This window comes from Penicillium alfredii, assembly GCF_028826965.1.
Source record: "Penicillium alfredii strain IBT 34128 chromosome Unknown utg000004l_segment0_segment0, whole genome shotgun sequence".
Lineage (NCBI taxonomy): Eukaryota > Fungi > Ascomycota > Eurotiomycetes > Eurotiales > Aspergillaceae > Penicillium > Penicillium alfredii.
In genome coordinates, this window is record NW_026622701.1 from 870,813 (window position 1) to 887,527 (window position 16,715).

The window sequence follows — 16,715 nt, forward strand, 5'->3', positions numbered from 1 at the left end:
GACGCTACAAATTCCAATAAATTACAAAATTTTAAACTTGAATATCTCAACGGAAATAGATAATATATTTCTATGATATATATATATATATATATATGTATAATATTAATATAAAAATTATATATATCTCTACTTTTTTTAATTATAAAAATTTATTATATCTAAAATATCTTGCTTTTAATCAAAATCGCTAAAATCCGACCGACTAACTTTAAGCTATAATATCTCTCTAAAATTATAGATAAATATATATATATATATAAATTATATTTTTGAAAAGCGAATTATTTAATTAGTAGGAACTATATATTACTTGATATATTATATCTAAATCTATAAAACGGTAGTTTAAAATAGAAAGTCTGAAATCGGGCAAAATTTTTCGAAATTTTTGTTAGTGTTCCTATACAAAAAATAGATTTTCTCAATTTTACCTATCTTTGACGACCTACAGCCCTTTAAGAAAAAGTCTAAACAAAAAGTATTATACACAAAAGTTAATTGCCTACCAATTATTTAATGTTGAAAAATAATTAAAAAATAGTATATCATATAAATTTGTTAAGATATTTATGATTAAAATCATCAAGTTTTACGGGGAATAATAGTGAGTGTCGGCAGACTTTTGGACGGGTAGTGTATGTTGTGGAGGGATGTCAACTTGTTGAGATCAATTCTGCTACTCGAAGAGTATCTAAACTGTGTTGACTAGAACCCCTGCCATTTTGCTGCTAGGAACAATTCAACTGAGATTAGAATTATCATTACCCTTGCCAATCAGACATAAGGAAAGAAGCTTATATACAAGCTCTTTTGAAGTTCCAGAAGATTGAAGCAGTCTACTGCCCATGCTCGTACTGCTCATAGTACTTCCAGCCGTGGGGGAGATCATCGGCCCTAGATATCGCGGTTAGCAAAAAGCCAGTCGACGCTAATAACGTGCTAGACTTACCCCGAATCGTGGGTCTTGATGTGGTGGTCTCCATCCAGAACATACCCCTTGTTCTTGTATGGGTGTGGCCATGGGCCCCTGGTGCCGGTTAGACAGACTTCTGGCATCTGGAGGGAGAAGGACTTACTTCGGATCCTCGCTGTGAGCAACGATAGGCTTATCATCAGCGGGGTTGTGGGGGCCAATGGGGTGATCATTGACCTGGGCGTGCCCCTCGTCGGTGTTAGGCCGAGGCCATGGTAGGCTAAGATGGAAGAATTAGAGCTGTACATATGAAGATTCCAATGCTGTCACTTACTTGGCGTCTCCCGAGTGCACATGGACATCCTGCTCATGAGGCGGCGGAGGAGGCGGAGAAACCGGGAATGGGTAGTACTGAGGAGCGTAAGGCTCGGGGTGAGGGGCCGGGGCCTGCTGAGGAGCGGGCTCTTGGGGAGCAGGAGGCTGTGGTTTGGGTTCCTGGGGCTCGGGCGACTGAGGCTTCGGCGGCTTAGCATGAGGAGTGTGCGGCGGGTTGGGCTTGGTAGCTGTTGGTTCGGGTGGCGGTGGCTGCGATGAGGGCTGAGGGTCCCTGTAGGCGAAGTCAGTGACTTGATCAAGATAGTGGAATGTTGAGGCTGGAAATGTTCACATACTCAGGCTCGGGCTCACCCGGGGCGGGCTTTTGGTCCGGCGGCGGGTACATAGCACTGGAATTGATTAGCACAGCAATTCCTTGCATGGAGAGCTTCTACATACCCATGATTTCCGACCCCAACAACTGTGTTGGCACCGCCGAGGTCCAGGCCCTGTTTGCCGGCAGCATTACCGTTGATAGGCTGAGGGTACGCGGCGCAGACATCGTAGTGGTCCTTCGGAGGTGCCTCGAGGGAGTTGGGGAACGTCTCGGGTGCCTCGATAAGTGTGGCCATCAGGCCAGCCTCGACGTGCCACTCGATGTGGCAGTGGAGCATCCAGACTCGTAAAAGCAAAGTCAGCATCAAAGAAGTATTTATACAGAAGAGGATCACTTATCTGGATTGTCAGCACGGAAGCGAATAACGACATGGCCGTTGTTCTGGACCATGATGGTGTCGCGTCGGACGGGGGTCGACGAGACGTTCTTGTAGTAACCACTGAAGTAGCCACCATCGACGGCTGATCTCTGAAGAACCTGGAAATGGTGGCCGTGCAAGTGCCACGGGTGGAGGTTGGGGTGATGATTGTTAATGACAATCTCTACCACCTGACCGTATTTGACCACAATAGGGTTGACATGGCCATACACCTTCGGGTTGGAGACCAGGTCGGGTCTAATGGTATTGGCAGTATAGATGGTTGGCACCTCCGGGGGCAGGTAGGTCTCGTTGTTGATAGTGTACCGCGTAACGCCGTTGATTTCCTTACTGAATGTGTCCAGCACAATCTGGTGGTCGACGGGCTGCAGCAGCGGCTCGTGGTCCTTCGGCACGAAGGCGAGGTCATCCACAAATTCAAATCCTGGGAACTGCGGCGGAGCAGGTAGGGGCTGCGCTTCGTCGTACACAAGCCAGGCTGTGACATTGGGATTGTAGTTGGCGGGAATGTCGCGATGCTCGTAGACAAACATCATGTTCACGTCCATCGTGTCCCAAATAGCAAAGTTCTTGCTGGTGTCAGGCTTGGTGTGGATCAGAACGCTGGTGCGCTGTCCAGTTGCGATACGCAGGAACTTGTCTTTGGCTTGGTACGGCTCGACGTAGACTCCGTCCACTTCAACCACGGTCATGTCATGGCCATCGAACACCCAGGTGTGGCCAGGGAAGTTTCCGACGCAGATCACATGGACCAAGTAGGTCTTGTTGGGCTCGACCTTGATCTTGGTGTTGGTTGAGTCGTTGATCAATGCAGAGTCGGGAAGAGGCTCGCGGCCATGGAACGCCTTCTCATTCTCCTGCGACTCGTACTCGTTCAGGAGATCCGGCATCTGGCGATGGTTCCAGTCACTCAAGGTGATGGTGAACTCATCGTCGAAGTGAAATGGCGGCGACGGATCATGCACGATCAACGCACCGCGGAACCCATCGGGGTACTGGCCCATGTTGTGCGAGTGGTACCAGTAAGTGCCGGTTTGGTTGGCCTTCGGGGTTTCATTAGCATCTACATCTATCTCCCAGGAAGCAGAAAACTTACCTCGAAGTTGTACTGCATGTGCTGGCCCGGGGCAATGGGACACTGCGTGACACCGGTTGCCCCGTCCATCACGCCGCTGTGGTACTGGTGGAATCCGTGCCAGTGGACGCCCGTGGACTGATTTCCAAGGCCGTTGTACACATTCACGATCAAACGATCACCGACATCCACGTCGACCTGTGGACATGGCCACTGGCCGTTGATGCCAATCACTGGCCGCTCGAAGCCATCTGGAGCCGCGTTGACCCAAGTGACATTCCAGTCGAGGTGGACATCCTTGGCCGCCACAAGCTGGGCGATCCAAGTGGCCAGAAAAACCAAGCTCAATTTATACATTGAACCTGGTCATCAAACGAATGAAGAGCGACAGCGAGAAGTCGAGGAATAACAGATTTCTTGCAAAAGAGCGTCTTAGATGCCAATTAACGAACGTCAAATTCAAAACAAAAACACCACAAAATATAAACGAACGAGGTTGTCGACTAAAATCAGCGCAAGTCGGCCGCTGTGCTGGGATGCTCGAGAAATGCGAGCGAAAAGAGTCGGGCTTCTTTTAAGAAGAAACCATGCCTCTCTGTTTGATCTGCAGTAGGGGCTTTGGTATGCTGTTGGAAATTGACCCTATTTCCGTGTCCGGGCAATGTCATTTCCGCAACCATTCAAGGGCCACGAAAACACAGCACCTCATAGGGAGAGCAGGCACCTCCTTGGCCTCGGGTAGCCTTTGTTTTCCATTGAAGAATTCCGCATGCGGACTCGCTGAACTGGAATGCAGATGGGATCACCAAAGCCGGTCGTTTGTTCCTGAACAGTGCCGCAAGGGGTAGCATGCCAGGTCACCAACCCAAGTATAAAGTAAACAGTGCTTTGAAGCCATGGAATTGACTGGCTGACTCAATGTGTTGGATTTGTTTCAGTCATCGCTAGAGTCGAGCGATAGTAGTGACACAGCAAAGATATAGAACGACCACCGGTGGATGTGGCTCAAGTCTTGCCATCTCGAAAATTACATCCCTGCCACCCACCAGCTTGGGTGTATATATTTCCAGGGCATTTAGCCCAAGTTCTGGTCACTTAGGTCCTTTTTCTCGATTCACTGTTCATCACTGAAAATGAACCTTGAAAGAAATGAGTGGACACTCATCTGTGTAATGTCTCCACCGTGGACTTGATTCTTTCGTGGGCCATTCTTCCTGATCTGCTGTCGAATCCACAAGGTAGGAATTGGATAAAGGAAAGAGAATATCTCATTGCCGCTCTAGTCGTTCAAATTGTTGTATGTATGTCTCAACACAGGCAGTTGCATATCCACGTTGAAAGAGGCTGCATGACGTGGAAAGGATCAGTCGTCAGGATATGCAGAAAGATAAAGTCAGCGCGTTCTATTGCACGAGCCATGATTCCCCGCATTGATAGGACTTCCGGAAAGCACCGGAAAAAGCACCGGCTGTCGACCTTCGTCCTCCTTCGTCCCCGCATATGCTCTCAGGTACCCAATGCACGACATCCGTGCGTAACCGGTAGCGTCTAGCGCGGGGCAGATCAGGGCTGATAAGCTGTGGAGTCTCGAGATAAAGGAGGATTTGCACGAACCCATTTGGTAAGGACTCGGGCCTTGGCGATAAGTGGCAGGGCGAAAAATGAGGAAGTGTGAAGAAGAAAAAAAAGAGTGAGGGAAAAAAATGGACGAGGGTGAAGGTGGTCACGTTGTCTGCGTTTTCTTTATCTCGGTGACTCTCAGCCTTTTTTTTTTTCTTCGCCTTCGCCCCTCTCTTTCATTAGACATTGACTCATTTATTTCTTGTGCTCTTTCGACATTTCCATTCCTACTACGCTCGTGCTTGAATCTGTGACTGACGCAATGTCCCTTGCGTGAGCTGGCGTCCACTTCAGTCCCAATCATTGTATCCTCGGCTGCAATGGCGTAATTGCCCTACACCATGTCTGCGTGGGGGTCCCTGAAGATCAAAAAGAAACGAAACCGAAGAGCTTCTGCATTGGAGTTCCTTTGACTCGATCGATACTTCTGTGACTGGGAACATTGATTTGACCCGGAAGACGGGTTTCGACGTTTAAAATGGATCAATCGATAACTCTGATTGATGCTCAGGTGCACTTCCTGGTGAGCAAGTCAACAATTCTCCTACCTTCAAACAGGGAATACTGATTAAAATCCCAGGAGGAACGGCTGGTGCTCGTGCACATTCCTCTGGAGCTTTACCCGTACTTCCTAAAGCCGGTGCTGCGATTGATCTTTGATGAAATCACTCCGCTGGACGAAAGGGAAGAGAATGATGATGATATCCTCGACGATATTGAATATCACTCTGAGAAGAATTTGAGCAGACAGCCGGCATTCCTGAATGTCTCTATCACCCCAGTGGAAGTTTCTATCATTTGTCCTCGACGCCTAGTCGACAAATACTTCGTGCCTCTGATGGATCAACTCGGTCACCTGGACGGCTCCCTGCGGGATCGCCTAGTCGTGAGCGAGAATGATTATATTGCCATGCAAGTCCTCGGTCAAGGCCTCGAGGCTGGAAAGCGTGTTTTGGAACTGACCAGCCCGCTCGCACTGGCCGGAATGTACGTGGTCACCAAGACTTAAACTGGATGGGCTCGTGCTAATCTGGTCTTGTAGCTCCATCTTTTTCATTTCCACCTATTTCTCGGACTATATTCTTGTGCCCCTTCATAGCAAGAACAGCGTCATGACCGCGCTGGAGAGCCGTGGGTTTCAATTTGATAACGCCACAGACACTTTTGTCAACAACCCTCTCAGCCCGACCACGGAACGACGCCTGAGTAGTCTCTTCCCCCCGGTCACCCCACCACCATCCACATTGAGTGAGCTACAAACACGCACTTTTGAGAGTCTTCGCAAACGCCAGATCTCGCCCTACGTGGATGACAGCCTCCGTCTGGTCCAATGCGCTGCGCACCACCAGTACCATCGCGAAGAAAGCTCCATGTCTATTCTACGCGATGCCCTCACCACTGTTCTATTAATCGATGAACCACGCTTTCTTTCTCTGACTCTTGCCGATCTGGACCCTGCAGCATCATTGCTGCTTGAGGCGCGGCTTCTCCCCCGCTTTGCCCGTCATACTTCCTCTCATCAAGACTACGAAGACGGCTCGGGTCTGCTCCTAGGCTCCAAGGAAGACTACCTCATTCCCATCATGCTCGATCTGCGCGATCTCTCCCTCGAGGCCACGGGTATCGTGTGCGGTGTAGCTGGCAGACTTGCAGAAGCTGCTAAGCACACCGCGCATGAGAGCAACCACACCAGCGACACTAGCCTCGTCGGTAGCCACGAGAGCAGTGTCATTGGATCTGTGCCCGCACTCTTCGACACTTTCGGGACTCGCTTGGCTCTCACTTCTGCAGACAAGAAGTCGCCGTCCCCTGCTCACAATCTAACGTCCGCGCCCCAATCCACCCATCATCTCAAGCCAGACCTGGACTTCTCTTCCGATGCTGTCGAGATTAGCTTCCTTAGCACTGCCCGTGCTGGAACTATCATCGTCGGCGAGGATGAACTCCGTCGTGCCATTGACGCGTTGGAGGCAGAGAAGATGCAGGAGCCTCGTCCTGAAGATGCACCGCTGGATTATGAGGCTCCCTCTGTGAGTGCATGAAGTCTCTTTGTTTGATTTACATGAAAAATCTGGATTGATGTTCCCATGATCTTTTATGCATGCTGCATGTTGGTGTTGGAAGGAGAAAAAGTCTTTATGCTATATTTTATTATTTTATTCTTGTACACGTACATTGCTTGTGCCTTTTTATTGCTTTCGAGTTCCGGTATTGGAAAAGCTTCGCTTGCACGGTTGAGATTTGATCATGTCTTCTGTTTTTAAGCATGTCTCTCAATGTCCTGGTATGATGTTTTGCCAGATAGGTATACTTATCAATCATGCAATTATATGATACAACCTGCACAGGGAGTTGATTGGAAGAATATAGAAGATTCATTTACATACACGGATGCTATGGGCGAGAATGCAACCCGAATCGCTTTGTGGACATACAAGGTCGAGTTGTGCTCGTTGGAGATAAAGTAGAATCCCAGTTCTCCAACGATCGCATCGTCAACTGAGTTCTAAGTCAATGATGCGACAGACTCGCTGATAAAACCAAGAGTCCCGCAGCACAATTATGGGCTGCACCTCGACGATAGCAAGGGCTCCCAGCTTGAGTGGAAAACAAGACTCGGTGGAAGCAAATCCTCCGAAGACCAGGTGGTGCATAATACCTCAGGAACTTGCAGCCTTCGTTTTCCACCTGGAACGAGGGGCCTGGCACCGATAACTGGGGAGGCATGAAGGCAGGCAAGGACTTATAGTCCTGTGGACAGTCTTTGGACGACCTTGTCGTGGCATTGCGGCCCCGTTTCAGCATGAGCAGGCCGTAGAAGACAATCTCATGGGGAATGCTGCGGTAGTGATCCTACGTATAGAAGCATGGGATAAAGGGAGGGTGTTTTTGGCTTCGAAGCAAGTCAAATACTTGCAGATGAGCGTCTTGCGATGGCACATCCTCAGCCATAAACTCGGACAGTTCCTTGAACGGTTGTTAATATAACCAGTAACCTTTGGGGAATGCTTCCCTTCTTACCATCAGAGCATGCACCCGCCCAGCAGCCTCCTTTCTCATTCCACGCCACACAACTCACGGCCTTGACCTTCTCCCCCATCGGCACCGTGGCAATCATTTCTCCACTCAGCACATCCCAGGCAAAAACGGCTGCTCCGAGGCCGACCGCATTGCTCTGTGCACCTTCACTTCCACTCAGAACCACTGCGTCGCCCTTGGCAAGTACCGAACGAACTCGTAGCTCGGTGTTCCGATAGGTGTGACGAGGTCTTGTCATGCCACCGAGGCCAAGCGAAGGCCGTTCTTCCCGCTTTGCTGGCTCACCAAAGGCAGCAAGCAGATTTCCGTCTGCTCGGTCCAGCAACCGAATGTGGTTATCCAGCGTGGAAACCAATACTGTATTTCCATCCGCCGAACAACGGACGCTCGTTACCGGATGCGCAAGCACGTCGACGGTTGTTTTCCCCATGCGAACATCGTATACACGTACATGGCCATCGTAGCTCCCGCTGGCGATCGAGTATGTCGACATGTGCACGTGGAGACTCGAGACGGTGTCACTCGCCTCCGTGAGTGTCTGGATGGGCTTGTGGGCATTGGAACGGGCGTCCCAGAGATTAATGGTCGTGTCTGCGCTGCCTGTTTTGAAGAACGAGGAAGATCAGTACCATTCGAGCAGGATAAATGCAAGCAGTAGAAGTTTTTTGAAACGCATAACATACCGGTGACGACTACCGCGTCACCTTCGCCCGCGAATTGAACAGCTTCTACCCGGGCATTATGTCCACCCCATCTCCTGGTCGTGGCTCCTTGCTCGACATCCCACAAAAATACCTGGCGGTCGCCTCCCACGCTGGCGAAGCGCGCATTGTCGGCGGTGACGGCTACGTCCAGAACTGAATACCCATGCGCTTCATACCGTTGGATCGGGGAGGTCGTTTCCGGGACCGTCAAGCTGTCGGAATTGGTAGGCACCGCGCGCGAAAGATGAACGGCGCGGTCTGAAGACCCCGTCAGCAGGTATGTGCCGGGGGAGCTGGAGAAAGTCACGGCATTGACGGGCCCTGCGGGACCAGAAAAGCGGCTTGTTAGGGGGGACTCTGACCTCCTTGCGAGCTGTACTCATATAGAATCGGCTTACCGTTATGTGTTTTTAGGGTGTGGAGGGTCTGAGTTGGAAGTTTTGGCGGCATGGCCGTTGCATTGGAGAGTAAAATCAAGAATTGGCGGGATCAACAGCCTTGGTTATGCGCTCGGAGCTCCAGCTCCACCCAGCTACCTTCGAAGGGTTACACATGGCCTGCGCCCATGCTTCGCGCGGCTGGATCTGAAGAGCACGGGTTGATAATTATAACAAGAAATTGCAAATTAAAGAAAAAAACATGAATGACATAGAATAGTTTCAAGAACTACAGTATGTAACAAGACATATATCCCTGAAGACTGTGCCCCCAGAGCACTATATATACTCGTTGCGCCCTAAGTACACTATACCAGACTTGAAAGGATTAACCCTGCATTTTTTTGCGCGCTACGGAACACAGGAAGAGGTTATTATCAAAGGATGTAGACACCATCGCTAGCTACCAGCGGTAAATGGATATAACAGAACAAAAACGAACCAGCCCATCGAGGCCAAGGTGCGCCCTCCTAAGCGCGAAGCAAGACATAGGGTACTCAAGAGAAGAAAAGAACGAGAGCATGCATGGTTCGCCTACTCCCCTTTTGACAGCCGAATTTCCTAGCGACGTCCGTGGCTGCGGGTGCTGGAGCCCTGCAGGTTTTCGATCTCCTGTTCCAGTGATTTGATCCTATTAACAGGTCAGTAAACATACACCCCAAATATAAGATGAGAACCAGTAAACATACGCAGCGTGGGTGGCCTCGAGGTCCTTGTTGAGTCGGTCTCGCTCGGAGATGAGCTTCTGCTCCCACTGGCGGAAGCGGCCCTCCTCGACCTTGACCTGCTCGGTGAAGCGTTTGCGCAGAGTCTCCTCTTCTTCCTTGAATTTGGGGTTGTCGAGCTTGCGCGGCCGGGCCTCGCCGAACTTGCGCGTCTCCATCTGCTGGGCACGGTAGGCCTCGTAGTGCGATTCCTCGGTCGTGTGGATAAGGTCCAGCATGTGGGTGCGGACCAGGATAGAACGGAGCTTCTTGAAATCGCAGTGGTCCTCGTTCTCCACCTCGGCAACACCCCAGGCGTACTGACGGCCCTTGACGACACGTCCATCGTTAGCCTTGACGTCCTTCTCCGAACCGATGACCGAGAAAGGCATGGCGGCCATGAGACTGCGGGCGTGGGAGGCTGCGTGCTCATCGTCCTCCTCGACGGGCGGAGTGTAAATCTTGATGCCCTGGGCCTCGATCACAGCGCGAATCTAGTCGTTCGTTAGCTTCGAACTCGCTTCAATTATTCCTTGGCACCGATTCCAACTCACTCGCTCCTTGTAGCGGACCAGGTCGGCATGGCTCAGGGTATCAGCCTTGGCAACGACGGGGATCAAGTTGACACGAGAGCTCAGACGTTTCATGACCTCAATATCCAGGGGCTTCAGGGTGTGTCCGGTGGGTCGGATGAAGTACAGGCAAGCGTGAACGCGCATGTCAATCTTGTCCGTCCGGCGGGGCTGCTGCTCCTGGAGCATGTACGACTCGTGCTGGTCATCCAGGAACTCGATGATAGGTTGCCACGAGTCACGGTTGTTGACATAGTCGCCAAAGCCGGGGGTATCGATGACAGTCAGACGGACTGGAAGGAAGAAAAGTGATCAGCGGAGATATGCGAAAAAATAATAGACACAAACAAAACCAGTGCCAGCGAACCTTTGAAGAACTTCTCCTCGAGCTCAGCCTTGGTGATCTCAATCTCGACAGTGCGGTCAATCTGCTTCTGGTGGCGGCGCTTGTGGTCGGCGTAGTTCTTAATGGTGGTGGAGAACAGGGTGTTGATGAAGGTCGTTTTTCCCAGTCCCGACTCTCCCGCAACCTGCAGAAAGCATGGTTAACCTCGAAACACTTCCAATAAGACATCCACGATGGAACACACCATAATAGTGAACGCCGCACCCCGCTTCGCAACAATCTTGTGCCTATCCAGTCCCATTAGAATCTTCGTTTCCCACTATTCTCAGCCATCGAATCTCCGGAGATACACACCGCTGGTTTGGGAGCTGTAGAAAAAGAATAGAGATTAGCCATTGAGCCCAAATCAATCCGCTGCAGTTATCCAGACTTACATTGGCAATGCCAATGGGCGAGGCAGTCTCCGTTGTCGACATGGTGGTGGGGTGATAGGGAGACGAGGAATGGAAAAAAAGGGAGGGAAAAGAAAGAGGAGAAAATGGCCCCTTCAACGGGAAAACACCGAGAGAGAATGGGACAACTCGGGATGGGAAGGAGGAAGAAGGGCAGACGTGCACCGCATCGCTGCTTCCCCCTGAATCTCCTTTCGTTTTCTGGAGTATAGCTCGCCTTGCCTATCTGGGTTAGCGCCGCACTAGGCCTGATTGAGACTGGAACGGAACATCGCTGATCCGAGGTCCTTATCGCTTTAATTTTTCGAAGCTGGATGAAGCTGGCAGAGCGTGCCAATTTGTGTGAAAATGAAGACTGATTTCAAGGTGTGTGTGGATTGAAATGCCTAGCTGGATTATTGCTGACTGCTTTTAGTTCTCCAATTTGCTGGGGACTGTTTACCGCAAGGGAAACCTGCTCTTCACTCCCGATGGCACTTGCTTGCTCTCGCCTGTGGGCAATCGAGTCTCGGTTTTTGATCTTGTACAGTACGTTTTGCCCGGGATTGACAACTCATGACTATGGGTAAAAAGCTTATCATATCTCTAGCAATACTTCGTATACCCTGCCCTTCGCGCACCGCACCAACATCGACCGTCTCGATCTATCGCCGAGGGGTAATTTGCTGTTGACCGTCGACGAGAATGGCCGGGCAATCCTGACCAATTTCCATCGGCGCATTGCGCTACACCACTTTTCTTTCAAATCGCGTGTGACTGCGCTCAAGTTCTCCCCGTCTGGGCGACACTTCGCAGTTGGCGTGGGACGGCGCTTGCAGATTTGGCAGACCCCCTCCACCCCCGGTACCGAAACCAATGGCGAGATTGAATTCGCCCCCTTTGTTCTCCACCGAGACCTCGCTGCCCACTTCGACTCCGTGCTCAACATTGAATGGTCCAGCGATTCGCGGTTCCTACTCACGGCTTCTCGGGATTTGACAGCGCGAGTATGGAGCTTGGATCCCGAGGAGGGATTTGAACCGACCACTCTGGCAGGTCACCGGCAGGGCGTGGTGGCTGCATACTTCTCTGGAAATCAAGAACTGGTAAGTCGCTGCTGGAACGCTATTGTCACAGCTTGGTCCTAATTCCGCCTGCAGATCTATACCGTAAGCCAAGATGGCGCTCTGTTTCGTTGGGAATATGTGGCGAAGAAGGATCCAGATACGATGGAAGATATCGCAGATGCCCGCTGGAGAATTGTGAAGAAGGACTTTTTCATGCAGAATAACGCCAAAGTTAATTGCGCCGCATTCCACGCCCCATCCAACTTCTTGGTGGTGGGGTTCTCAAACGGTCTATTTGGGCTATATGACCTGCCTGAGTTCAACATGATCCATCTTCTGAGGTATGCATACCCAAATATCTTCCCCGATTTCATTTACTGACTGGCCTCGTTCTATAGTGTCTCCCAGAGCAACATTGATGTCGTAACAATCAACCAAACCGGAGAGTGGCTGGCGTTCGGCTCATCCAAGCATGGCCAGCTGCTGGTCTGGGAATGGCAATCCGAGTCATACATTTTGAAGCAGCAAGGGCATTTAGAATCCATGAATGCCCTCGTCTATTCGCCAGATGGTCAGAAGATCGTCACGACTGCCGATGACGGCAAGGTCAAGGTGTGGGATGTCAAGTCGGGATTCTGCATTGTGACCTTTACGGAACACACCAGCGGAGTGACTGCGTGCGAATTTGCCAAGAAAGGAAATGTCTTGTTCACGGCATCCTTGGATGGCTCTATCCGAGCTTGGGATTTGATCCGCTACCGCAATTTCCGAACCTTTACTGCGCCGTCGCGGCTGTCATTTTCCTCGCTAGCAGTGGATCCAACTGGTGAAGTGATTTGTGCTGGCTCACCGGACTCATTTGACATTCATGTGTGGTCGGTGCAGACGGGTCAATTGCTCGATCAGCTTTCCGGTCACGAGGGCCCGGTTTCTACTCTTGCATTTGCTTCAGATGGTAATCATCTGGTCAGTGGAAGCTGGGATCACACGGTCCGAATCTGGAGTATTTTTGGCAGGACGCAAACCAGCGAGCCTCTGCAGCTGGTATCGGATGTTTTGAGCGTCGCCTTCCGCCCCGACGGGAAACAGGTCGCGGCCTCTACTCTTGACGGACAGCTCTCCTTCTGGTCTGTCCATGACGCTGTGCAAGAAGGAGGGATCGATGGCCGCCGCGATGTCTCTGGCGGACGAAAAGTGTCGGATCGCCGGACCGCAGCCAACGTCGCCGGAACCAAATCGTTCAACCGAATCACGTACAGCGCGGATGGCAGCTGCATTTTGGCTGGCGGGAACAGCAAGTACATTTGCTTGTATGATGTGGGGACAGGGTCATTGGTCAAGAAATTTACAATCTCGGTGAACACGTCCATTGATGGCACTCAGGAGATCCTGAACAGCCGTGACCTGACAGAAGCCGGACCCCGCGCGCTCATTGATGAGACGGGTGAAGCATCTGACTTGGAGGACCGAGTTGATCGCACCCTTCCTGGTGCGAAGCGCGGCGATGCCGGCGCTCGCACGACCCGCCCAGAGGTGCGGGTCACGTCGGTCGATTTTGCGCCGACTGGTCGGGCCTTCTGCGCTGCCTCCACGGAGGGACTATTGATTTACAGCTTGGATACGGATTTCATTTTTGACCCCTTCGATCTTGATATCACGATCACTCCGTCGACCATCCTTGCCACCCTTGATGCGGCGAAGAAGGCTGCCGCATCCGACACCGTTGACGATGACAATACGTTCCTGAAAGCCCTTATCATGTCCTTCCGGTTGAACGAGTCCAAGCTCATTCGCGCCGTGTATGAGGCCATTCCTCCATCGGATATTCCACTTGTGGTTCGCACGGTGCCCACGGTCTATTTACCTCGTCTCCTCCGCTTCGTTGCCCATGCTGCAGAAGAAACCCCCCATCTCGAATTTAACCTGATGTGGATTGAATCACTCTTCGGAAGTCACGGCCGTTACCTTAAAGATAACTCAGGAACGTTTGCTCCTGAGCTGCGCGCCGTCCAGCGAGCCATCGATGATATCCGAGAAAACCTGAAGTGGATGACCGAAAAGAACCTCTATGATTTGAATTACCTGCTCTCGCAGCCTGTGCTTGCAAAGAAAAAACCTACGAACGCTCTGATGGCCACCGATTCCGGGGAAATGGACGGGCTCGATGACCAGATGGAGGAAGCGGATGATGGAGAGGGCGAGTGGATTGGGCTTGAATGATTTCCATGATTTCTTGTATCTCCTTGTATGTCTAGTTGCATCTGCGCTTGGCGTTTTGTATATAATCTGGACCGAAAATAAAATGGGGGATCGCCGGGTCTTGCGTTTGACGTTTGTGAACAAAGCGGCTTTTCTTTGTCTGGTCGCTTAGGGGTTTTCCCACGCCTCTTCTCTTGAAAACCCATTTCTACTCTCTGAGTACCACCAAATCCTATCCAATGCCATCCTGTGCCACCTTCCATCATCTTCTTGTGAGCTTCCCTTCATCTGTCCACCGAATCCCAGGGACCTGGAAACCCGTCTTTCTACCTCCCTCTGCTCCACACCTTTTCTCTGCTGCAGGACCGAATCCACCCCCAATGAACTACCAGATGGTTGACTCAATTGCCTTGTCCCTGGTAGGGGCGTTTTTTGTGGCGTTCCTTCTGCTACAACGGTCAGGGGATACCAATATCAAGCGAATCCCCACCCTCAAGTACTACGCCTGGACGCCGGCCATTTTCAATCGGCTCCTCTATTATCCCAAAGCTGCTTGCCTGATCTATCGAGGTTATGAAAAGGTTTGTCTCACATTTTGCCTTGGATTTGCAGTTGCTCGTGTGTGTTAGTGGGCCGCGTTGAACAAGTACTACAGTACAAAGATACTCCCTTCCGCATGCTCACGGCAGATGGAGCACTCACTGTTTTGCCGGTCAAGTATTTGGATGAGCTTCGCAATCTGCCTCCATCAGTTATTAGCTCCCTGGATGCCCAATATGAAGTCAGTCCCTTTCTGGTCGGAGTATTATTTGTGGGTTGGTGTCTCGTTGCTCATAGATCAGCAGAATGCGTTGGGTGACTATACAAATATCCTCGTTAATAGTGGCTTACCCTCAGCCACGGTTCGAAAGCGCTTGACTCCTGGGCTAGGTATTTATCAGACAGTTTTTTTATCACATAATATGGGGGAATCTTGATATTGATCTACCATTGGAAATCGAACAGGTCGAATTGTTCCCTGGGTCATTGATGAGCTCCGATATGCCTTCGACTCGGCTATCCCAGAATGCGAAGGTCAGTCACCGCAAATTACACCCCCAAGAAAGAAAACATAGACTAAGCTATGATTTCCATGAATGAATAGATGATTGGATCAAAGTCAAGCCGCACGAGATGTTCGTTCAGCTCATCGCCCGAGCCACATCACGCGTCGTCGCCGGCGATACACTCCGCCGCAACGAAGAATGGCTAAACACCGCAAGCCAGTACTCCGTGAACGTAGGAATCACGATATTCCTACTTCGTCCATGCCCAACATTCTTCCGGCCATTGGTCGCGCCCTTCCTGCCATCAGTGCGCCAAATGAAACAGCAGCTGCGTTTCGTCAAGAGCCTGTTCATCCCGATGATCCGCGAACGCCGAGCCGCCGAGCAGGCCGCTGACCCGGCGTACGTGAAGCCGGACGATTTCCTGCAGTGGATGATGGATATGGCTGAGGAGGGACAGGACCAGGACCCGGAGCTGCTTGCTCATCATATGCTGCTCCTCATGAGTCTGGCTGTCGTGCATACCAGCTCCATGGCTTTGTGCCATGCGCTTTATGATCTGATTCTCATGCCCGAGTATCTAGATCCACTGCGTGAAGAGATCCGGCGCACTTTGAGTGATGGATGGGAGAATGCTACGCAGACGTCGCTCGTTGCGCAGCGTCGGCTGGATAGCTTCTTGCGCGAGTCGCAGCGGTTCAATCCTCCGGGTGAATGTAAGCGGCCCTTAAAGAAAACCTTTGACAAGCCCATTCCTGTCTCGTCCAGCAAAAGAGAGATAGAGAGATAGAGAGAAGAGGGAACAAGGTCCACTAACTCGATATTTACAGTATCCTTCCACCGCATGATCAAAGAGCCTCTCGCCCTCTCCGACGGCCTTGTCCTGCCCAAGGGAACACATATCTGCTTCGCCGCAGGGCCCATGAGCAAAGACGCCTCCTTCATTCGCAACCCAGACAAATTCGACGGATTCCGATGGTGCCCAGACGCCTCAGACCGAAACGCCCTCACTTCACCCAGCGCAACCATCCACGATAGCACCAGCGAAAACGAAAGACCACACCTAACAAAAACCCCAGCAACCCCCACACCCACAGCATCCAGCTTCGTCTCGATCAGTCCCGTCAGCATGCACTTTGGATTCGGGCGCCAGGCGTGCCCCGGCCGGTTCTTTGCGTCGAACACCCTCAAAGCCATCCTGAGCCGGATTATCTCGGAGTACGACTTCAAATTAGAGGAAGACCAGGCTGGGAAAAGACCCGCTAATCTGGTTGTCGGCGAGCACATTATCCCGGACATGTCGGCGTCGGTGCTGTTGCGGAAGAGGTCGATTGAGCGGACTATTGGGGTGGCTTAGGTCGCTTAGGTCGGGGAATGTCACCAGGGGCTATCTAATGGTGGAGGTGTCTTGTCAATTCAACGAGAGGGTGGAATATGAATGGATTTTTAGTTGTTTTGAACTCGAGGG

General features: G+C 51.2%; 6 protein-coding genes across 6 annotated transcripts; 3 read left to right on the plus strand and 3 right to left on the minus strand.

Moving 5' to 3' along the window:
• Nucleotides 1–839: 839 nt before the first annotated feature.
• abr1 (multicopper oxidase abr1) lies at nt 840–3,439 on the minus strand (the record flags this gene model as incomplete). Its single annotated transcript, XM_056652553.1, has 8 exons — nt 840–897; nt 953–1,030; nt 1,080–1,196; nt 1,251–1,523; nt 1,588–1,641; nt 1,691–1,910; nt 1,982–3,050; nt 3,104–3,439. 8 exons carry the CDS (start codon nt 3,437–3,439, stop codon nt 840–842), a joined length of 2,205 nt encoding a protein of 734 aa, XP_056513620.1.
• Nucleotides 3,440–5,180: 1,741 nt separating this feature from the next.
• On the plus strand, nt 5,181–6,744 carry NUU61_001972 (ACT domain-containing protein; the record flags this gene model as incomplete). The annotated part of the gene is made up of 3 exons (XM_056652554.1): nt 5,181–5,225; nt 5,283–5,689; nt 5,745–6,744. The coding sequence occupies 3 exons, from the start codon at nt 5,181–5,183 to the stop codon at nt 6,742–6,744; spliced, it is 1,452 nt and encodes a 483-aa protein (XP_056513621.1).
• Nucleotides 6,745–7,646: 902 nt separating this feature from the next.
• On the minus strand, nt 7,647–8,895 carry NUU61_001973 (WD40 repeat domain-containing protein; the record flags this gene model as incomplete). The annotated part of the gene is made up of 3 exons (XM_056652555.1): nt 7,647–8,341; nt 8,425–8,766; nt 8,844–8,895. 3 exons carry the CDS (start codon nt 8,893–8,895, stop codon nt 7,647–7,649), a joined length of 1,089 nt encoding a protein of 362 aa, XP_056513622.1.
• A 548-nt stretch (nt 8,896–9,443) lies between these two features.
• Nucleotides 9,444–10,980, minus strand: aspC (septin CDC12; the record flags this gene model as incomplete). The annotated part of the gene is made up of 7 exons (XM_056652556.1): nt 9,444–9,513; nt 9,572–10,080; nt 10,141–10,451; nt 10,526–10,688; nt 10,749–10,791; nt 10,859–10,872; nt 10,939–10,980. The coding sequence occupies 7 exons, from the start codon at nt 10,978–10,980 to the stop codon at nt 9,444–9,446; spliced, it is 1,152 nt and encodes a 383-aa protein (XP_056513623.1).
• Nucleotides 10,981–11,304: 324 nt separating this feature from the next.
• NUU61_001975 (snoRNA-binding rRNA-processing protein PWP2) lies at nt 11,305–14,222 on the plus strand (the record flags this gene model as incomplete). Its single annotated transcript, XM_056652557.1, has 5 exons — nt 11,305–11,322; nt 11,372–11,484; nt 11,546–12,041; nt 12,096–12,343; nt 12,401–14,222. 5 exons carry the CDS (start codon nt 11,305–11,307, stop codon nt 14,220–14,222), a joined length of 2,697 nt encoding a protein of 898 aa, XP_056513624.1.
• A 218-nt stretch (nt 14,223–14,440) lies between these two features.
• NUU61_001976 (cytochrome P450) lies at nt 14,441–16,604 on the plus strand (the record flags this gene model as incomplete). Its single annotated transcript, XM_056652558.1, has 6 exons — nt 14,441–14,782; nt 14,857–14,982; nt 15,044–15,131; nt 15,207–15,275; nt 15,346–15,963; nt 16,078–16,604. The coding sequence occupies 6 exons, from the start codon at nt 14,441–14,443 to the stop codon at nt 16,602–16,604; spliced, it is 1,770 nt and encodes a 589-aa protein (XP_056513625.1).
• Nucleotides 16,605–16,715: the final 111 nt, after the last annotated feature.